General features: G+C 41.0%; 1 protein-coding gene across 6 annotated transcripts in view; it reads right to left on the bottom strand.

Annotated features, from left to right (window-relative positions):
• Positions 1 to 22,436, bottom strand: part of LOC126295081 (zinc finger protein 664-like) — a 69,663-nt gene extending 47,227 nt beyond the window's left edge. For 2 of the 6 annotated variants that reach the window (XR_007552377.1, XM_049987329.1), the window contains exons 1-3: positions 21,713 to 22,436; positions 21,414 to 21,541; positions 12,531 to 12,611 (exon numbers count right to left, since the gene is read on the bottom strand). Coding sequence is in view for 3 of the 6 variants with exons in the window: in XM_049987329.1 (XP_049843286.1) it covers positions 12,531 to 12,611; positions 21,414 to 21,541; positions 21,713 to 21,725 (222 nt within the window). In the remaining 3 variants the exon portion in view is untranslated. Of the gene's footprint in view, positions 1 to 12,530; positions 12,612 to 18,349; positions 18,372 to 21,413 lie in introns of those variants that run through there. The other 4 variants (XM_049987331.1, XM_049987330.1, XM_049987332.1 and 1 more) reach the window with 4 other exon arrangements.
• Between the last annotated feature and the right edge of the window lie 1,929 nt (positions 22,437 to 24,365).

Consider the following 24,365-nt stretch of genomic DNA (forward strand, 5'->3'; position numbering starts at 1 on the left):
GTCCCGGTCGGGGCACACATTTTCAACTGTCCCTGTTGACTTACATCAATGCCTGTATGCAGCTAAGGGTATTCATTTCATTGTAACATGCTAAAACCAGCAAACCATCTGCATCCCTTCATGAGTGATGGCTATACCAGTCACAATGTCATCTTTCAGCTGTAGAATTGTCTGTGTCTCGGAGACAGAACTGTTCGAAAGTAGTTTGAGGAGCATTATAGTGAACTGACACTGAAGTCTCAGTGACCAAATTCGCCTGATGTTGTTGTTGTTGTGGTCATCAGTCTACATCTATATCTACATCTACATTTATGCTCTGCAAGCCACCCAGCGGTGTGTGGCGGAGGGCATTTTACGTGCCACTGCCATTACCTCCCTTTTCTGTTCCAGTAGTGTATGGTTCGCTGGAAGAATGACTATCTGATAGCCTCCATGCACGCTCGAATCTCTCTAATTTTACATTCGTGATCTCCTCGGGAGGTATAAGTAGGGGGAAGCAATATATTCAATACCTCATCCAGAAACGCATCCTCTCGAAACCTGGCGTGCAAGCTACACTGGAATGCAGAGCACCTCTCTTGCAGAGTCTGCCACTTGAGTTTGCTAAACATCTCCGTAGCGCTATCGCGCTTATCAAATAACCCTGTGACGAAACGCACCGCTCTTCTTTGGATCTTCTCTATCTCCTCTGTCAACCTGATCTGGTACGGATCCCACACTGATCAGCAATACTTAAGTATAGGTCGAACGAGTGTTTTGGAAGCCACCTCCTTTGTTGATGGACTACATTTTCTAAGGACTCTCCCAATGAATCTCAACCTGGTACCCGCCTTACCAACAATTAATTTTATATGATCATTCCACTTCAAATCGTTCCGCAGGCATAATCACAGATATTTTACTGAAGTAACTGCTACCAGTGTTTGTTCTGCTATCATATAATCATACAATAAAGGATCCTTCTTTCTATGTATTTGCAATACATTACATTTGTCTATGTCAAGGGTGAGTTGCCACTCCCTGCACCAAGTGCCTATTCGCTGCAGTCCTGAGACTGGTTTGATGCAGCTCTCCATGCTACTCTATCCTGTGCAAGCTTCTTCATCTCCCACTAACTACTGCAACCTACATCCTTCTGAATCTGTATAGTGTACTCATCTCTTGGTCTCCCTCTATGATTTTTACCCTCCAATACTAAATTGGTGATCCCTTGATGCCTCAGAACATGTCCTACCACCTGATCCCTTCTTCTAGTCAAGTTGTGCCACAAACTTCTCTTCTCCCCAATTCTATTCAATTAGTTATGTGATCGACCCATTTAATCTTCAGCATTCTTCTATAGCATCACATTTCGGAAGCTTCTATTCTCTTCTTGTCCAAACTACTTATCGTCCATGTTTCACTTCCATACATGGCTACACTCCATACAAATACTTCCAGGAACAACTTCCTGACACATAAATCTATACTCGATATTAACAAATTTCTCTTCTTCAGAAATGCTTTCCTTGCCATTGCCAGTCAACATTTTATATCCTCTCTACTTCGACCATCATGAGTTACTTTGCTCCCCAAGTTGCAAAACTCCGTTACTACTTTAAGTGTCTCATTTCCTAATCCAATTCCCTCAGCATCGCCCAACTTAATTGAACTACATGCCATTATCCTCATTTTGCTTTTGTTGATGTTCATCTTATATCCTCCTTTCAACACACTGTCCATTCCGTTCAACTGCTCTTCCAAGTCCTTTGCTGTCTCTGACAGAATTACAATGTCATCAGTCAACCTCAAAGTTTTTATTTCTTCTCCATGGATTTTAATACCTACTCTGAATTTTTCTTTTATTTCCTTTACTGCTCACTCAATATACAGATTGAATAACATCGGGGAGAGGCTACAACCCTGTCTCACTCCTTTCCCAACCACTGCTTCCCTTTCATGCCCCTCGACTCTTATGACTGCCATCTGGTTTCTGTACAAATTGTAAATAGCCTTTCGCTCCCTGTATTTTACCCCTGCCACCTTCAGAATTTGAAAGAGATTATTTCAGTCATCATTGTCAAAAGCTTTATCCAAGTCTACAAATGCTAGAAACGTAAGTTTGCCTTTTCTTAATCTAGCTTCGAAGATAAGTCATAGGGTCAGTATTGCCTCGCGTGTTCTTATATTTCTACAGAATCCAAACTGATCTTCCCTGAGGTCGGCTTCTACCAGTTTTTCCATTTGTCTGTACAGAATTCGTGATAGTATTTTGCAGACGTGACTTATTAAACTGATAGTTCGGGAAATTTTCACATCTGTCAACGCCTGCTTTCTTTGAGATTGGAATTATTATATTCTTCTTGAAGTCTGAGGGTATTTCGCCTGTTTCATACATTTTACTCACCAGTTGGTAGAGTTTTGTCAGGACTGGCTCTCCCAAGACTATTATTAGTTCTAATGGAATGTTGTCTACTCCTGGGGCCTTGTTTCGACTTAGGTCTTTCAGTGCTCTGTCAAACTCTTCACGTAGTATCATATCTCCCATTTCATCTTCATCTACATTCTCTTCCATTTCCATAATATTGTCCTCAAGAACATCGCCCTTGTATAGTCCCTATATATGCTCCTTCCACCTTTCTGCTTTCCCTTCTTTGCTTAGAACTGGGTTTCTATCTGAGCCCTTGATATTCATACAAGTGGTTTTCTTTCCTCCAAAGATCTCTTTAATTTTCCTTTAGGCAGTATCTATCTTACCCCTAGTGAGATAAGCCTCTATATCCTTACATTTGTCCTCTAGCCATGCCTGCTTAGCCATTTTGCACTTCTTGTCGATCTCATTTTTGAGACGTTTGTATTCCTTTTTGCCTGCTTCACTTACTGCATTTTTATATTTTCTCCTTTCATCAATTAAATTCAATATTTCTTCTGTTACCCAAGGATTTCTACAAGCCCTTGTCTTTTTACCTACTTTATCCTCTGCTGCCTTCACTACTTCATCCCTCAAAGCTACCCAATCTTCTTTCCCCCATTCTTATCAATAGTTCCCTTATGCTCTTCCTGAAACTCTGTACAACCTCTGGTTTAGTCAGAATATCCAGGTCCCATCTCCTTAAATTCCCACCTTTTTGTAGTTTCTTCAGTTTTAATCTACAGTTCATAAGCAATAGATTGTGGTCAGAGTCCACATCTGCCCCTGGAAATGTCTTACAATTTAAAACCTGATTCCTAAATCTCTGTCTTACCTTTACATAATCTATCTGATACCTTTTAGTATCTCCAGGCATCTTCCATGTAACAGCCTTCTTTTATGATTCTTGAACCAAGTGTTAGCTATGATTAAGTTGTGCTCTGTGCAAAATTCTACTAGGCGGCTTCCTCTTTCATTTCTTGGCCCCAATCCATATTCACCTACTACGTTTCCTTCTCTCCCTTTTCCTATGCTCGAATTCCAGTCACCCATGACTATTAAATTTTCGTCTCCCTTCACTATCTGAATAATTTCTTTTATCTCATCATACATTTCTTCAATTTCTTCATCATCTGCAGAGCTAGTTGGCATATAGATTTGTACTACTGCTCTAGGCGAGGGCTTCATGTCTATCTTGCCCACAATAATGCGTTCACTATGTTTGTAGTAGCTTACCCGAGCTCCTATTTTTTATTCATTATTAAACTTACTCCTGCATTACCCCTACTTGATTTTGTATTTATAACCCTGTATTCACCTGACAAAAAGTCTTGTTCCTCCTGCCACCTAACTTCACTAATTCCTACTATATCTAACTTTAACCTATCCATTTCCCTTTTTAAATGTTCTAACCTACATGCCCGATTAAGGGATCTGACATTCCACGCTCCAATCTGCAGAACGCCAGTTTTCTTTCTCCTGATAACGACGTCCTCCTGACTAGTCCCCGTCCGGAGATCCGAATGGGGGACTATTTTACCTCAGGAATATTTTACCCAAGAGGACGACATCATCATTTAATCATACAGTAAAGCTGCATGCCCTCGGGAAAAATTACTGCTGTAGTTTCCCCTTGCTTTCAGCCGTTCCCAGTACCATCACAGCAAGGCCGTTTTGGTTCATGTTACAAGGCCAGATCAGTCAATCATCCAGACTGTTGCCCATGCAACTACTGAAAAGGCTGCTGCCCCTCTTCAGGAACCATACATTTGTCTGGCCTCTCAACAGATACCCCTCCATTGTGGTTGCACCTATGGTACGGCTATCTGTGTCGCTGAGGCACGCAAGCCTCCCCACCAATGGCAAGGTCTATGGTTTATATATATAAATCCTATTGAAGCCACCTAGGTCACCATCAGGCGCAATCACCGCACACACAAACGGTGGCTCATTATTTATATGAATTATATGACCTACATACCTCCACAAACCAACCGACAAACTGTCGGGTCCCTGATATGCAGAATTAGTGAGGTATTTCATTCCGAAAATGGACAAACAAGCAATTAAGCTCGTGGTTAATCAGTGTATAGTGGTCACAACAAGAATAATTAATCGACACGAAGAAAAGGAGGCAGTGGTTGAGAAGAAAGTGAGACAGCCTATCCTCAATTTTATTCAATCTGTACCGTGAGCAGCAGTATAGGCAACCAAGGAGAAATTTGGGAAGAAAATTAAATTTCAGGGAAAAGAACTGAAAACCTTCAAGTTTCCCAGTGAGTTTGTGCTTCTGACACAGAGTGAGGATCTTGAAAAGAGGGTTACATTACGAGATGAATAATTAAAAAACTCAAACAAGGGTGATGGAAAGTAGTTAAATTTCATCAGGTAATGCTATAATGCAGCGAGAATTAGATTAAGAAATAAGATACTAAAAATACTTCACGAATTCTGTTATTTGAGTAGCAAAGTAACCGATGACAGAAGTAGACATGATATCGACATAAAGAAAAACACTACTGTAAAAGACCAATTTGTAAACATTGATTATAAATTTAAATGTAGGAAAATCTTTTCAGAAGATATCAGTCTGGATTGTAGCCTTGTACAGAAGTGAAATGTGGATGATGATAAATTCAGACAAGAAAGGAATAGAACCTTTTGAGAAGTGGGGCTACATAAGAATACTGATTCAGTGCATCTATACTGTATTTACCAAATTATACGGTGAGGTTCTTCCCAAATTTGCCATTTTAAAAATATGGGCTCATCTTATATTCACAAATTAAACTACTGCTGTTGAGATCAATGTTTTTAATTTGTGTAATAGACCAATAGAGAGGTTGTCTTACATTTATAGATGAAGTTTCGTACAAATTTATTTTGAAGAATTCCAAATAAAGGGCTTGGCAAACAATATTTACATTCGAACAGACTCAAGATTATACGATAAGTCGAAGAACTCGATACGGTATCAATCTCGCTCTATCAATCACATGGCATTTGATTCACAATGCTAGTGCAATGCAGGTGCAAGAAACGGTCAACCTGCTGCTACAACAATCTAATGCTCTGCTTAAAAATTGACAGTTTTGTGAAACGCAAAATTCTATCAACTTACAAGCTTTTGTTGTATATGAGCAGGATTGAAGTATGAGTCTGGATATACACTATGTGATGAAAAGTATCCGGACACCCCAAAAAACATGCATTTTTCATATTAGGTGCATTGTGCTGCCACCTACTGCCAGCTACTTCATATCAGTGACCTCAGTAGTCATTAGAAATTGTGAGAGAGCAGAATGGGGCACTCCGCGGAACTCACGGACTTCGAACTTGGTTAGGTGATTTGGTGTTAGTTGTGTCATACGTATGTACGTGAGATTTCCACACTCCTAAACATCCCTAGGTCCACTGTTTCCAATGTGCTAGTGAAGTAGAAATATGAAGGGACACGTACAGCACAAAAGCGTACAGGCCGACCTCGTCTGTTCACTGACAGAGACCACCGACAGCTGAAGAGGGTCATAATGTGTAACAGGCAGACATCTATCCAGACCATCACACAGGAATTCCAAACTGCATCAGGATCCACTGCAAGTACTATGACAGTTAGGTGGGAGGTGAGAAAACTAGGATTTCATGGTTGAGCGGCAGCACATAAGTCAGAGATCATGCCGGTAAAAGCCAAACAACGCCTCACTTGGTGTAAGGAGTGTAAACATTGGACGCTCGAACAGAGGAAAAACGTGTGGGGTGACGAATCAAGGTACACAGTGTGGCGATCGGATGGCAGGGTGTGGGTATGGCGAATGCCCGACAAACGTCATCTGCCAGCGTGTGTAGGGCCAACAGTAAAATTCGGAGCCCGTGGTTTTATGGTGTGGTCGTGTTTTTCATGGAGGGGGCTTGCACCCCTTGTTGTATTGTGTGGCACTGTCACAGCACAGGCCTACATTGATGTTTTAAGCACATTCTTGCTTCCCACTGTTGAAGAGCAATCCGGGGATGACGATTCCATCTTTCAACACGATCGAGCACCATAATGCACGGCCTGTGGCAGAGTGGTTACACGACAATAACATCCCTGTAATGGATTGGCCTGCACAGATTCCTGACCTATATCCTATAGAACACCTTTGGGATGTTTTGGAATGCCGACTTTGTTGAGTTGGGTTGTTTTGGGGAAGGAGACCAGACAGCGAGGTCATCGGTCTCATCGGATTAGGGAAGGACGGGGATGGAAGTCGGCCGTGCTCTTTGAAAGGAACCATCCCGGCATTTGCCTGGAGCACTTTAGGGAAATCACAGAAAACCTAAATCAGGATGGTCGGACGCGGGATTGAACCGTCGTCCTCCCGAATGCGAGTCCAGTGTTTAACCACTGCACCACCTCGCTCGGTGCCGACTTTGTGCCAGGCCTTACCGACCGACATCGATACCTCTTCTCAGTGCAGCAGTCTGTGAAAAATGGGCTGCCATTCCCCAAGAAATCTTCCAGCACCTGATTGAACATATGCCAGCAAGAGTGGAAGCTGTCATCAAGGCTAAGGGTGGGCCAACATCATATTGAAATCCAGCATTACCGATGGAGGGCACCACGAACTTGTACATCATTTTCAGCCAGGTGTCCGGATACTTTTGATCACACAGTATATGTTTTAACACCATGTACCTTCATTTACTTTTTAAGTAAAGGTAACATTCAAGGCCAAAAATCTAGTCTTTCAAAAACCTTTACATGACTCTGAATCAAGGACAATATTTCATTTGGTAATGAGAAACTAATGATTTACCAGGTGCATTACTAATGAGAATTCTGCCGCTATTCAAGAATACCAAAAAAACCTGTACAGCTGTTACTCAGCTTTAGAACGAAGTGGTGACATTCAGATGAAATGAGAAAGAATATTTAATGTCTACAAATGGAGCAAATCCGATTAAACTGGCTACAATTGTTATGGCAAGAATAAATTACGCAGAAGAACCCTTATGAGGATAATCCCAACAGACATGACCAGATCGTGGGACGAGCAAAAGTTCGACAACTGGCCTGAATCGTAACTGCAATGTCTTATATATGTATTACTAGCTGTTGTGACCTGCACCCTAGAAGATATTGCCATCTATGTTTCATTGTTGCTCAAGCAAAGCACTACAGAAAGTTGCAGGGAGAACAGTGACTCCAATTGGCTGTGAACTACAATGCGTGAAGAAGAGACGTGTTGAGCAGGTAGCACATTTCGTTGTACTGCCAACTGTGTGAATGTATGTAGCACACTTTGGCTTTTTATGAAAGTCTGCTATCTTTAAATTGCTGTTTCCCTGAATCCTTTTGTGCCCTGAATCGACCTGATATTAAAACTGGACAAATACTCAACTTCTGCAGGAGATGCTTAGTCTGAATTGGCCCCAGTGACGTTTTACATGTTACGGCAGCAATGTTGTCAATGTTCACCGCCAGACATGATTGGAGACATGTCATTCACTGGTTTTACACAACCAATGACAGATTGGTGGACAGACGATAGGTTTGGAAGCGAGACACTGCAACATTCTCACGTCCATACAGAAGCGAAACCTGCTGTGTAACTTACTGATGTATTTCATATTGAGAGTCTTGCATATACCAGAGATAACCTTCAAAAAGAAAATTGTGCATCAATACGTATGATGAGACCAAACATCATTTCATTCTGTGGGTTTTATTTTCTTTCACAAATGTCCATCAGTTTCACCAACAGGAACATGACCAAAGAAAATAAATGATATAATGGAAAATCCAGGATGGAATAATGACAATATTATGAAAAGGACAGATTAACGTCAATATTATGAAAAGAATAGTTGCTGCTCACTATATAGTGGATATGCTGAGTCACAGATAGGCACAACAAGAAACTAGGTTTTTTTTTTTACTCAGCATCTCTGCTATATGGTGAGTAGCAACTACCCTTTTCACGAGACTGTCATCATTCCATCCTGGATTTTCCCGTTTGAGGAGGACAGACTGCTGCTCATTATGCAGGGTGTCCCATTTATCTTGACCATCCTAAATAACTGTTTGTCCAGATGCAAATTACAAAATGTTTCAAGCAAATGTTCTTTGGCCATCAGGGGGCCAACAATAAGCATGACTGCCTTCATTGTAGCTTTGTTTTTTACAAAGATATGAACAGCGGTATGATTTTTTTGAATGGCACCCTGTATTTTTTATTCGGTAATTCATTTCATTTACTAGAAGACTTATTCAAAAACGTATCACAGTGTACCATTCACTGAAACACAATGTTAATTAATAACACAACACAACATTGACATTGATGCTCCCAGCTCTTAGTGCAGTTAATTAGGGAAACTGAACACATCCGACATGCTGACGTTGACAGAGGACAAATGTAAACATAAGTAGAAAGCACACCCGTCATCAGTTGAAGAGTTGTGTGAGTAGTATGTACACCAACGATGATAAGGTGGAAATGCTGCTAATCTATGGGGAATGTAAGTTGGCAGAACAGTAATTGCAATACTGTATTCTTATGTGCACATACATTCAGTACAGTAGTTTAGTCCTTTTAAATACTGTTGTGTAGAGTAGGCGTACAGTAAAGGCTGTCCTTACAAATTGCATCGACATAACGTTTCTTTTATTGTTGTTGTTGAAGGAAGGCGAAATGGGCGAAATGCTACACAGGCAGTAGAACTGTACAGACAGTGATATCCTGACAAGAACCCACCTTCCCCACGGATGTTTTCTCATCTTGTTGCGACACTTCAGGAAACGGGAAGTTTCAACCCCAACAACGCAACCATTGTAGCACTCGCACAGACAAAGCTGCCGAAGTTACTGTTCTCACTTCCATTTCTATGAATCCACATCTGAGCACATAACAGCTTGATCACTTACTGGCATTCCTAAAACCAGTGTACATCGAATTCCTACACGTCACCGGTTCCATCCTTAACATGTACACCTCCATCAAGAATTGCATAGGAATTATTTCCAGGATCGTGTACAGTTCTGTCAGTGGACACAGCAGCAAATCCTCGCCAACCCAAACTTCTTTTCCAATGTTCTATTTACCGATGAATGTCACTTCTCAAACAAAGGACAGGTAAATACAAGGAACATACATTATTGGTCCGGTGACAACCCACGATGGCTTAGACAAGTGGGACATCAGCGCCAACAGAGAGTTAACGTCTGGTGGGAGATGCTTGGTACTACAATTATTGGCCTTTATTTCATCAATGGTAGTCCAAATGGCACAGTGTATGCCAACTTCCTTGGGCGAATTCTTCCTCCTCTTCTGGCTGAAGTGGCACTAAGAACCAGAATGCTTATGTGGTGTCCACACGATGGATGTCCCCCATAATTCCTTGCGTGCACATCGTGTTCTGAACCGAAGGTATCCTGCCAGATGGATCGGTCAAGGAGGAACAGTTACTTGGCCTGCTACGTCTCCTGATTTAAATTCTCTGGCCTTTTTTCTTTGGAGATACATTAAAGACGTTGTCTATTTCAATATTCCAACAACTCCAGAGGACATGCAGGAATGTATTGGGCTTGCTTGTGATTCTCTTCAACAAGCAACACTGGGAGCAGTAAATAATTTGCTCATTCATTCATTCAACAAGTGCACCAGTGTATCGGTGTTCAGGGTCACCACTTTGAGCACCTTGAATGTTCTACTCCTGGGCAATAGTACAGGAGAATCAAAGTCAATTTCGTGTTATTTTTTTTCCTTGGTTTTCAATTGTTTTTTGACAACTCCAGCAAGTGAACGAGTTTGTGTTCCGGGCTCAAAGCCAATGTTGTATTAAGGCCTCCGATTTTTTTTCTAATTAACTACTCACCCGAAAGCGATGAAACTGGCGTTACTTCTCGATGTAATCGCCCTGCGGACATACACATTTTTCACAATGCTGACGCCATGATTCCACGGCAGCACCGAAGGCTTCTTTAGGAGTCTGTTTTGGCCACTAGAAAATCACTGAGGCAATAGCGGCACGGCTGGTGAATGTGCGGCCACGGAGAGTGTCTTTCATTGTTGGAAAAAGCCAAAAGCCACTAGGAGCCAGGTCAGGTGAGTAGGGAGCACGAGGAATCACTTCAGAGTTGTCATCACGAAGAAACCGTTGCGTAGCGTTAGCTCGATGTGCGGATGCGTTGTCTTGGTGAAACAGCACACGCGCAGCCCTTCCCGGACATTTTTGTTGAAGTGCAGGAAGGAATTTGTTCTTCAAAACATTTTCGTAGGATGCACCTGTTACTGTAGTGCCCTTTGGAACGCAATGGGTAAGGATTACGCCCTCGCTGTCCCAGAACATGGACACCATCATTTTTTCATCACTGGCGGTTACTCGAAATTTTTTTGGTGGTGGTGAATCTGCGTGCTTCTATTGAGGTGACTGGCGCTTTGTTTCTGGATTGAAAAATGGCATCCACGTCTCATCCATCGTACAGCCGACGAAAAGAAAGTCCCATTCGTGCTGTCGTTGCGCGTCAACATTGCTCGGCAACATGCCACACGGGCAGCCGTGTCGTCGTCCGTCAGCATTCGTGGCACCAACCTGGATGACACTTTTCGCATTTTCAGGTCGTCGTGCAGGATTGTGTGCACAGAAGCCACAGAAATGCCTACTCTGGAGGCGATCTGTTTAACAGTCATTTGGCGATCCCCCAAAACAATTCTCTCCACTTTCTCGATCGTGTCGTCAGACCGGCTTGTGCGAGCCCGAGGTTGCTTCGGTTTGTTGTCACACGATGTTCTGCCTTCCTTAAACTGTCGCACCCACGAACGCACTTTCGACACATCCATAACTCCATAACCACATGTCTCCTTCCACTGTCGATGAATCTCAATTGGTTTCAGACCACGCAAATTCAGAAAACGAATGATTGCATGCTTTTCAAGTAAGGAAAACGTCGCCATTTTAAGTATTTAAAACATTTCTCATTCTCGCCGCTGGTGGTAAAATTCCATCTGCCGTACGGTGCTGCCATCTCTCGGACGTATTGACAATGAACACGACCTCATTTTAAAACAATGCGCATGTTTCTATCTCTTTCCAGTCCCGAGAAAAAAAAACGGAGGCCTTAGAACTTGAACGCACCTCGTATGTAATTAATAAAATTGTGTTTCAGTGAATGGTACTGTGATACATTTTTGGATAGGTCTTTCAGAAAGGAAATGAATTACCGAATAAAAATGCAGGGTGCCACTTAAAAATGTCATACCGCTGTTCATATCTTCGTAAAAAACAAAGCTACGATGAAGGCAATCATGCTGATTGATGTCCCCCCGACTGCTAAAGAACATTTGCTTGAAACATTTTGTAATTTGCATCTGGACAAACAGATATTTAGGCTGGTAAAGATAAATGGGATACACTGTATAGACAAGATACAAGTCACAGAGAGGCACAAGATAAACTGCTACTCACTATACAGAGGAGGCACAAAATAAAGAATGCTACTCTTTTTGTTGTGCCTATCTGCAACTCATTATCTCCTGTATATAGTGAGTAGCAATCTACTGCACCCACAATATTAAAGAAAAACTGTGAGACTTTCTACAAGCAGAACAGTGTCACTAAGTTTTCAATGGTTTATAAAATATTCCACTGCTGCACCACCCTGTTTTATGTGTACCAGGTGGGAATTTCGCTTTGTTCTGATTGAAAATAAAGTGAACCAAGTGATGATGGTGATCTTCAGTGAAATGTATTCAGGTGAAATTGGATAAAAAATTGTGTTTGCTCAACCTAGAACCCTTCTCAAAAACATATTAATTTGAAAGAAAAAGGAACAAAAACTGAGAAGATAAACAGATAAAGATTTACTCTACACTCGTATGTATAGTGGTTTTGTGTAAGACACAGGTTACTGGGGATTTGTTCCACAGTTGTAAGGCGGGAGAGGAGAAGTAGGTGGGGAAAGAGTTGGTACAGTCGAGATGCTGCATGTGTGTGATTTGGTATTGCAGTTGTGGAGTGATGGTGAGGACCTGATATGTGAGGAGTGGCACTCAGGATACTACTGACTAAAAAATGGCTGATGTAAACAGAGTGCGTGAAAATCACACTGGCTTCTTTCTCTTTCTTTGCCTGGAAGCAGTAACAGGAATGTGGCACTCACCTGAGTTTCTGTCACTTCCGAGACTGGAAATTTAGCAGCACACTTGTTACGTTCTTTTGAAGCTGTGAAGCAATCGGGCTCCTGCAAAAGATATAACTTGCTGTAGTGAAACACTAAAAAGGACGATATGTCACTCTGAAAACTGAAATGTCAAACTAACTTCTTCTCCAAATGAGTCACACAGTGGTCACGTGAATATTATACAAAGTTTGTAACTGCACTGAGACTTATTCGGTAACGACGATGCAGATGGGAGATACACATAGAAGTAACTTTAGGTGTGCCGGAGAGAAGTGTGTTGGCATTCTTGCTGTTCATATTGTATGTTAATGACCTTGCAGAAATTTCTTAGATGCTGCACTGATCTATAATGGAGCAGGACTTAATGTCTGAATAAAGCTGCACAAATATTCAGTCAGTCCAAATAAGATATCACAGGGATGCAAATACTGTCAACTAGTTTCAATGTTAAGAAATGTAAAACTGTGCGCTTCACAAAACGCAAAAGCCTAGTATCCTATGACAACAATATCAATGAGTCACAGATGGAATATGACAACTTATGTAAACACATAGGTGTACCAATTCCTGAGGATGTGAAAACATAATACACTATGGGACCAAAAGTATCCGGACACCCACAAAAAATACTTTTTTCAGATTAGGTGCATTGTGCTGCCACCTACTGCCCGGTACTCCTTATCAGCGACCTCAGTAGTCATTAGACATCATGAGAGAGCAGAATGGGGCACTCCGCAGAACTCATGGACTTCGAACGTGGTCAGATGATTGGGTGTTACTTGTGTCATACGTCTGTACACAAGATTTCCACACTCCTAAACATCCCTAGGTCCACTATTTCTGATGTGATAGTGAAGTGGAAACATAAAGGAACACTTACAGAACAAAAGCATACAAGCTGAACTCGTCTGTTGACTGGCAGAACTCTGACAGTTGAAGAGGGTTGTAATGTGTAATAGGCAGACAGCTATCCAGACCATCACACAGGAATTCCAAACTGCATCAGGATCCACTGCAAGAACTATGACAGTTAAGCGGGACGTGAGAAAACTATTTTATGGTCGAGCGGCTGCACATAAGCCACACATCATGACAGTAAATGCCAAATGACGCTCGCTTGGTGTAAGGAGCGTAAACATTGGATGATTCAACAGTGGAAGAACGTTGTGTGGAGTGACGAATCACACTACACAATGTGATGATCCGATGGCAGGGTGTGGGTATGGGGAATGCCCAGCTGAACGTCATCTGCCAGCGTGTGTAGTGCCAACAGTAAAATGCGGAGTCGGTGGTGTGGTCGAGTTTTTCATGGAGGGGGCTTGCACCCCTTGTTGTTTTGCACTGCACTATCACAGCATAGGCCTACATTGATGTTTTAAGCACCTTCTTGCTTGCCACTGTTGAAGAGCAATTCGGGGATGTTGATTGCGTCTTTCAACACGATTAATCACCTGTTCATAAAGCAAAGCTTGTGGCGGAGTGGTTACTAGACAATAACATCCCTGTAATGGACTAGCCTGCACAGAGTCTGACCTGAATCGTATAGAACACCTTTGAGATGTTTTGGAACACTGACTTCGTGCAAGGCCTCACCGAACAACATAAATACCTCTACTCAGTGCTGCACTCCGTGAAGAATGGGCTGTCATTCCCTAAGAAACTTTCCAGCACCTGATTCAATATATGCCTATGTGAGTGGAAGCTGTCATCAAGGCTAAGGATGAGACAATACCATATCAAATTTCAGCATTACCGATGGACGGCACCACAAACTTTTAAGTCATTTTCAGCCAGGTGTCCAGATACTATTGATCACATAGTGTATCACATAAGCTCAGTCACAGCTAAAGCAAGTGACATATCTTGGTTCATTGGTATGATACTAGGGAAATGGAATAAGTTTAAAATGGAGACTGCTTAGAAGACACTAATACCACCCATCACAGAATATTGCTAAAGAGTGTGGCACCCATATCAAATTGGACTGTGAATACCTCTTTGACAATATGATGTTAAACACTAATAGCCTCCTCTTACTCCAAAAAGGACTAGCAGTAGATGGTCAACATGTATGGAAAAGGGCATCACACACGGCTGCAGGTTTGTTTGACCATTGTAGCTTAGATACTATATACAAGAAAATTATTTGTTAGTAAAAGGGATTAAATTTAACCAACTAGGCCAAAGCTATAACACTCCAACCTGATGAAATTTGAACACAGGAAATCAGATCAAACAAAAATAACTGAGTCTATGAATAGTAGGAAGTATGGAGATTTGGGCAATGTCAAACTAATTCTACAACAGTACAAATACTTACTCAAAAATCAGGCACACAAAATTGTCAATATTCAACACAAACAAAAAATTCAAAATAGAAAATCATTGGTGTCGTAATTTTTGCTTGAGCTATACAGTTCAAACAAAGCCCTCTATACCAGGAAGCCATGTTGTTGATGTGGTCTTCAGTCCTAAGACTGGTTTGATGCAGCTCTCCATGCTACTCCATCCTGTGCAAGCTTCCTAATCTCCCAGTAATTACTGCAACCTACATCCTTCTGAATCTGCTTAGTAACTTCACTAATCCCCACTAGCTATATCTAACTTTAACCTATCCATTTCCCTTTTTAAATTTTCTAACCTACCTGCCCGATTAAGGGATCTGACATTCCACGCTCCGATCCGTAGAATGCCAGTTTTCTTTCTCCTGATAACAACGCCCTCTTGAGTAGTCTCTGCCCGGAGATCCGAATGGAGGACTATTTTACCTCTGGAATATTTTACCCAAGAGGACGCCATCATCATTTAACCATACAGTAAAGCTGCATGCCCTCGGGAAAAATTACGGCTATAGTTTCCCCTTGTTTTCAGCCGTTAACAGCACCAGCACAGCAAGGCCACTTTGGTTAGTGTTACAAGGCCAGATCAGTCAATTATCCAGACTGTTGCCCCTGCAATTACTCAAAAGGCTGCTGCCCCTCTTCAAGAACCACACGTTTGTCTGGCCTTTCAACAGATACCCCTCCATTGTGGTTGCACCAACAGTACGGCCATCTGTATCACTGATGCACTCTAGCCTCCCCACCAACGGGGTCGATGGTTCAAAAACCCGGTACTGCAATTTTCACTTGACCTACATAGCTCAACAACAGCCTTATGTACCATGAACCACATACGAAAAAAGAGTATAGCAAATTTCACTTATCTTATATCCCTCAGCAATGGCCTTGCCGCAGTGGATACACCGGCTCCTGTCAGATCACTGAAGTTAAGCATTGTCGGGCGTGGCCGGCACTTGGATGGGTGACCATCTGGGTTGCCAGGCGCTGTTTTCATTTATCGGGGCGCACTCAACCTCGTGATGCCAACTGAGGAGCTACTCGAACGAATAGTAGCAGCTCCAGTCAACAAAAATCATCGTAACGACTGGGAGTTCGGTGTGCTAACCACATGCCCCTCCTATCCATATCCTCAGCTGGGGATGAAATGGTGGTCAGATGGTCCTGCTGGGCCACTGAAGAGGGAGTGCTCTATACCCCATACGAAAAGCCCTCAATACCAGTACCGAGAAACCCACACACAACTCCAAAAGCAGATAGGATCAGTGGAGTATTTATAAATTATACATAACTGGAAACAGCAGGTATAAAATTTTGCTGGAGACATTTGGTGTAATTGTAGACAGCATTGTTTTCAGCCAACATTTCTTTTTCTGACATCATGTCGCTCCCTTTTTTATTTTTAAATTTTATTAGTTGTTGAGCTTTTTATTTTGATGTATCTTGCAGTTTGTTAGTTTCAAATTTTGGAAAAAAGAAAATTATATTTATTCCTTTATTTATTCATAACTTGATCATATTTACGATTTATTAAGTTATATTATCATTCTCAAATGAGATTATAATAATGAAATTACTTAATTTCAAGCCAAACAAGAACCAAGGACCAAAATTAAAAACTGTTCAGATTGCAGTTACACTCTAAATGATGTGTCACGGGCTATACAAGATATTATAAATAAAGTTAACACATTTATGAAAGTAGAAGCAGCCTTTGGTACCCTAAAACTAGTCATATGCCACCCAATAAAAGGGTGAAAATGATATTTTTCTAAAGGGTGAAACGGATATTTTTCTGAGAGCCAGGAATTGAAGAATAAAAAGACGTTAAATCTGACCCTCTACACAGAATTTAATTCTACCCACTTCTTTACATCAGAGCATATCACTGAATAAATTAGACCTCAGGCAACATCAAAATCTTTCTAGATATACCGAAACTACACTGGCCAACTGTTTATTTGCTCATGCAGAAATGGGTATATGATAGAGAGGAACTTAGGTCATTGATATAACAATATGTTAAACAAAACTCCAAGTAAAGATGGTCATCCTGGTGATAAAACGCAATCCCTGTATGTCTCTGAAGAAACCTGAGCACTGTCAAAAGTCCCAACTGAATGCTAGAGATCTATTTGTAGTTTATACATTGTACACTGAATGAATAATTTGTATTAAATATGTATGCCAAAAGAATGTGAACTAACACTTTGCTTTCAGTTGTGACGAGTTTTGGTTTGGCAGTGACCCAACGAGGATAAAAGCTCTCAGGGAAGACAGAATATATGTTGTTCTACTGGATCAGAAATCAACAACTACATCTTGTTGCAGATGACACTTGCCACAACTGATCATTTATAGGGGTGGTGCAGTTCAGACTCGATGGACTAAGGGTAAAACTTGTCCGGGGACACTTGGTTGCCTCAAAAACCGAATGGAAGGAGAAGTCTAAGTTTTGTCAGTGGTTCACCACAGCTTTTATCCCTCGTATACAGAAATGCCACGGAAATCACTAGTTACCCAACCAAAATGCTGTTTTGATATTTGATGGGCACACTAGCCATGTCAGTCTAAGACTAGTGGAAATGGCTGTAAGAGAGAACATTTATTTAGTGTGCTTGCTGAGTCATTTACACGGCAGACTATAACCTCTTGACAAATTCGTATTTGGTCCTGATACAGCCAAATGCGGACAAAAAGCACAGCCATATATTTGTGTGTTTGTGTGTGCTGACAACACGTATGTTACTTACCACCTCAGTTTTAATGATATTTGATAAATTCCTTTCAAACATTGCTTATTTTGTAATGATTAATAAATTTCTTTGAAAAATGGTTCATTTTATAATTTTCAGCATTTGTTGGTTGGGGTAATTGTAACACTGTTTGAACCATTAAGGAAAATGTTCATAAGTAATACAGCAATGTTGCTTTAAAGTTAACCCATCTGGCAAATGCATACTGAACCCACACTTTGTGAGATAGCAGTATCCATTTACCCCTGACCTAATGGGGTAAATGGGAACACAAAAGGTAAATGTAAACTTATAATGAGGTCAGTTACAACCAATAGATTAATGAATCCAAGAGTAGAGTTCGTATTTCAGCCTATTATGTCTCCAAATTACAAAAGTAAGTCATTTAAATTTAGCAAGCTAGTAATTACTTCAAATCATAGTGAAAACTTGTCAAAATTGTTTCCAATTACTCCAACTAACCCTATCAAAAATTTCACCTGACCTACATGGCAGTTAAAATAAAGTCTGCAATGTCAAAAAGCAACACATTAAAATAGTCAAATCCATTATCCAAACCTTCACTTTTCTACCTACCTCAAACTAAGTCCACAGTATAACCAATCAAAACTTAATCACATATCTAATATCAAAAATGTAACCTAACCAACAACATTAAACCAAAATCCATAATACCAAGCAACCACAGTATGACCACACTTACCAAACACTAACAGGAAAGACCCCACATTCATGAGTACTTGCATCATAATCAAATTTGATATACCCAAACAGCTGTAACACTACATATACCTTTCACACTGAAAAATAAAATAAAATCACATCATATAAAAAAAACCTAAGAAACAAAACAAAATCGTCCACTAGAAACACAAGCATCTGTTGGTACTTGATTATAGACAACATATCTTCAACCACTGCAATGAACACGACATAACACAGTTGAAGCAGATTTGTGGAATCCCAACTTTCAGTTGACAATAAATAAACATCAATCATTACAAATAATGCCTTTACACTATGTTTTGGGTTTCATTTTGCTTTTCTGAAAGAACTTACTTCCAAAGCTATGCAATATTTAATACTAACACCTTATCCCCTTTTGAACTTAAAATCTCGCTCACTATAGATGGAAATACGGAAGCATCCGATGCCGCCCGTCTGCTTTGACCCATGACGTCACAAATATGGTGGAAACGACCATAAACCACGATTCCAATATGGTGCACATAAAGTCATTATGTACAAATTATGAGGACGAAAATACATCGAAAAACAAACACACACACATTCCACAAGAAGCCTAATGACACTAATGTGACAAGCGCAGGAAATAGGTGGTTTTTGGGTGGGGCCAAACTAAATATATAGAAATTTAGACACCCACCCCATACAAAATGACGAAAAAAACATACATCACAAAACTCCCCAAATACCACTAAACACATTATCATCTGGAATTGGACACTTCCCTTGACCTATATAGCTCAACAGCAGCTCACGATCCCATAAATTAGGACCTAACACATCCCTTGACCTAGGCCTATATAGCTCAAAAACATTTCCCGATACCAATACCAGCAGTCACAGCCACAAATTGGGATCGAACACTTCCCTTGACCTTTTATGACATCTCCACATACAGCCGTCCATGGTCTGATACGCCGGAACTTTAAGTAAGCCTCATTTCTTCACGACATGCTGAACACTTCACGACTTCATCCAAAAAATCTGAATAGTTGAAGAAATTTTGTTAGAGACCACGCACTATCCCCCATCACAGCCGACAACCGAAAACTGTTGACCCTGTCAGTCATAGCCATACCTACCAAAGACATAAAAAAAGCAATTTACCAAAATTCACACATGACGCCACACTTGCAAACTAAACCAAAAACATCACCGAACACAGCACCAGAGAGCACCACCGATCGCATCAATACGACACCTACAAACACGCCACTCTGACAAACTAAATTCCGCACCGTCGTTACGTCACACATGACAACATCCTTACGTCACAGGTCAAAGCCGACAGGTGGGATCGGACCCTTCTGTTGACACCTAAAGATGCATGATGGCTCAATTTTTTCACGCCACGAAAATGGGAAGTTGCGGCAAACTAAATCGAAATACAACATTCTCATTGTGATCCTAACAGCAGCTGATGGTATGTGTAGTGTTACACTACAAAACCATGCATGAATAGTGTGTTCATGACTGGTACTGAGTAATGTATGTGCATCATGGCACTAGTCTTGTTACTTAACTTTTTTGCAAAGCAGCACTGTACTCTTAAGGACGAACTACACTAGGTCATGCTCTTTTAAAGAGAATTGCCTTGCATTTGAGAGGGTGAATGCTCGATCCCCATCCGCTCTTCCAGGTTCAGGTATTCTATCATTTCCCGAAATTACTTACACGTAAATGGAAGGAAGGCGGCCAACTACCTCTCAAACCCTTGTCAAACTACACCTGTTAGTTTAATTTTATGTTTAGAGTGAAACATTATTGTGTAATTTTTTTTTTTCATGTTATTTTGTGTGTGTATGTAGTCATGCCATTGTCGTCATACTGTATACACTGGAACTAGCAGTTTCCGGCATACTGATGATGTCATGGATAAAAGCAGACAAGTGGAATCAGACGCATCTGTAATGCCGATGAATAATACTACTACTGCTAAATGCGCAATTTCCCTTTTGGTCTACCTATGTTTAATGGTTACCGTATTCATTTGGCTTGCTTCTTCAGGTTCGTTATGAAGAACATTATCAATAACATTGGATTAAGCTCATTATGTGCAGCTATTGACTGTACTGTCTTAAGTTCCTACTCTTTGCCTTCTTACGACGAAAAGACAGTGGATCATTTCTCATTTCAAGTTAGGAATTTATGACAGCTCCCTATGTACCAGTGCCATTGGGACTTCAAAGAAAATATCAAGCTAATAAAAGCATGCACCACAGTGGCATTTAAACAGGCATTCTTACCACATTCCACATGTGAATGGATTGGGATAAATTCTAGTAACCGGTCAATGGGCAGTAACCTCTGCCATGCACTCATGGTTTGTAGAGTACGGATGCATATTTGACAGGCACAAAGAGATCCTGACTTTCAAGTGACTGACAATGCTGAAATACTGAGACATGTCAAAATTGCATTCTGGCGAACATGACACAGCACGGTATTTCAGTAGGCCTATTTCCGTAAGTCTAGAAAGCTAACAGATTTTCATGTGAACTATCACATTTTCTCTGTTAAAATATATATAATTACCAGCAGAAGTTACTGCACAGCAAAAGGTATATTTGAATGTCACACAAGTGAGAAACAAATGATAGTTAATTATACACGTCAAACTGATGTCTTGACTAATAAAAAGTCCTGAAGTTGTGAGGGAGGAGGCATCCCATGTCCTGATAGACTATGTAAGTCCAGTTACTGATTTACTGATTTAACGTACTTCATCTACGAGAATGGCTGAAGTAGTGGTGATAATGTACTGTATATAGGACTCTGTACGTAAAACTATATACTTTGAAATGTACCATTGTAGTAAAGTAAATACTAGGCTACCAATAGAAGATATGCAAGAACTACTTAATATCTTTCAGGAATGTGCAGCATCTTTCTCAAAGGAAGGTCCACTTTTTAATTTACTCAGCTAAACTGAGATGGCATATGCGTGAATAGCATTTAGCAGTATTGAGCTAGAGCGATGGATGAATGAAAGAAAGAAAATAATTGGGGTCCATTCTCACCTCGTCAACCGGCGAGAAAAAGTTCAGAGGTTCTTCCTTCATAGCAATACTAGAAAGTGGCACATCGGCCGACGATCGGAATTCTCGGGCATCATGTTCTTGGAGTCGGTTCGTGTTCCCAGGCACTGCTGGAAAACAACAGAGGGCCGAAAAAACCGCACATACAGCAATACGAACACACACACATTAATTAGGCTGATATGATTAATCACTCTCGGATTCACATCAGTTCACGTAACTGCTGTAACTACAAATTGCCAGTAGACGTGTAAAAATCACTATTTAATTTTGAATTTTACCGAGCACAGCCATACACGCATCTAAGCCATAAAATATTCTCAAACAAACGATAGGCTTAGCATTTTCTTCACGTCTCCGTCTGTTGTGAAGCACTTGTAGGAGTTTCGCACCATTAAATATGTTATTGCAATATATACTTTAAACCACACCTAGCCCACGCACAAACAACTAGCGACATCGGCCCACCAGCACGAGACATAAACAAAACTCCATTTGTTTCGATTAATTCACAAAACTCATTACCGCTATGCTACGTTCAACTGTTCTCTGCTTTTCTCCTTGGTTACGCCCACGCATTGGGAATCAAAACAAGCAAGCATAGCCAACGTCTGAAACGAATAAACATGGTCAGTCAACGACCTATATAAACAGTTTATATACCTCCTTGTGGTCAGTAATATGAATAGAGACGTCAGCTCTGTTTAGCTCGTTTTTACTATGTGGCATGGATGTCCGTTTGCGTCGTTAATTGGTATAATAACTGCCATCTGAAATATATTGTTTAATGGTTTCCTATGACTCACGACACAAGGCTTCACGCTTAATCATTCGGCTTTTCAGAGATTCGCAACGCATCTTGTTTTTTTTTTCCGCTGTGCCACTAAACAGACATAGTAATGGCAAGCAAAAATTGAAATTTTGTAGCCACGACTGGGCTATATGGCTCCGTAAATATTTGATAGTATAATGCAGGGCCAGCCAAACGCTGCACAGTGTGCAGACGTGCGGAAGTGCTGCACATGTGCGACAGCCAGCGACAGCGACATCTGTTATTAGACTTGTGTCCTAAATGAACGGCGGCGGCTCCACTTCCCTGTTTATGTGGTACAAGCAAGAGCTTGTTTGTGAAACATTTTTCTCGGTGATGAAACTGAATAAATCAAGGTTTCGATCGAGCATAAGTGATGAAAATCTTCGCAACTGCTTGCGTCTGTCAATGAGCCGAGCTTTTGCGTTCTATTTTAACTATATCATTTCTCATGACGTGATAAACGTGTTCGGATTTATTCTTTCATAATTACAAATTATTGTTTACTAATTGTGCATTATTGCCTCATTCTGCTCCATGTTACATTATTATCAGGAAAATTGGTCATTAAACCATTGTTCCAATGTATACTTACATTTAGGGGTTTTTAATAATGTGTGACGGGCTACGCTCAGCTGAAGTCGATAACAATAACATTCATCTACTTGTCGGTTATTATGCAGATTTCAGGCGGAACTAATGAAAGATATAGCAATAATGGTATTGAAATAACAGGTGATCATCGAGAGGTGTGCGGTTATCATTCTGTTCACAGATCATTGGGACAGAAATTATGTGAGTGTAACTCAGGGCACCGAGAATTAGTTGTAGGAAACCTTGCATTAGTTTAATGTTATTTAAAATCATGAATAAGGTTCGTTGGAAGTCGCCAAGCGCTCTCTTTCTTAAATACTAGATCAAAAGCATTACGCGTATTTACGTGCCGTCAGTCAAGCTGCCTTAGTAAAAACCCACCGTTGTTAACTGTATTACTTGTCTTACTGGGTTAAACTGTTGACATAAAAGTAGACGTCTCAATGAGCAGACTGACAGTAATGTTTAATACGCGAAATGCCTTCCCATGGTTGGCTTGCAAGCTGTGGAAAGAGCACTAGGATTCACCGGTACAGAGTACCCCAGCAAGTGGATAAAGCGACTTCTGTGCGTAGAAACATGCAGTACATGAACGCTGGCGGCTGTGGTGTGCACGCTGTGACCCGTTAAGTTGCACATGTGCAGGAGCACCGCACGCGTGCAGGATTTCTGGCCGGCCCTGGTATAATGGATTTAACGTTGCAGTCTCAGTGTATCGTCTTGTCGGGTTCAGCTAAACTGATGGCTGTCCGACCTTTGCTTAACGTGATTCAGAAGAATAAAGACATGGACTGATCGGAGTTACATAATTTGCTTCCGGTCTCTACAGAAGGATCCTTAATCCTGGGAAAGTTCAGTAGTTATTGGAGAAAAAACAGTACTCGTCCACACAAGCCAGGAGGCACGGAACTACTAATTAACTCAAAAAACAAGGAATAATAATAATAATAATAATAATAATAATAATAAAAAGAACGTACAGGGTGTTTCAAAAATGACCGGTATATTTGAAACGGCAATAAAAACTAAACGAGCAGCGATAGAAATACACCGTTTGTTGTAATATGCTTGGGACACCAGGACATTTTCAGGCGGACAAACTTTCGAAATTACAGTAGTTACAATTTTCAACAGCAGATGGCGGTGCAAGTGATGTGAAAGATATAGAAGACAACGCAGTCTGTGGGTGCGCCATTCTGTACGTCGTCTTTCTGCTGTAAGCGTGTGCTGTTCACAACGTGCAAGTGTGCTGTGGACAACATGGTTTATTCCTTAGAATAGAGGATTTTTCTGGTGTTGGAATTCCACCGCCTAGAACACAGTGTTGTTGCAACAAGACCAAGTTTTCAACGGAGGTTTAATGTAACCAAAGCACCGAAAAGCGATACAATAAAGGATCTGTTTGAAAAATTTCAAAGGACTGGGAACGTGACGGATGAACATGCTGGAAAGGTAGGGCAACCGCGTACGGCAACCACAGAGGACAACGCGCAGCTAGTGCAGCAGGTGATCCGACAGCGGCATCGGGT

This window comes from Schistocerca gregaria, chromosome 11 (assembly GCF_023897955.1).
Source record: "Schistocerca gregaria isolate iqSchGreg1 chromosome 11, iqSchGreg1.2, whole genome shotgun sequence".
NCBI lineage: Eukaryota > Metazoa > Arthropoda > Insecta > Orthoptera > Acrididae > Schistocerca > Schistocerca gregaria.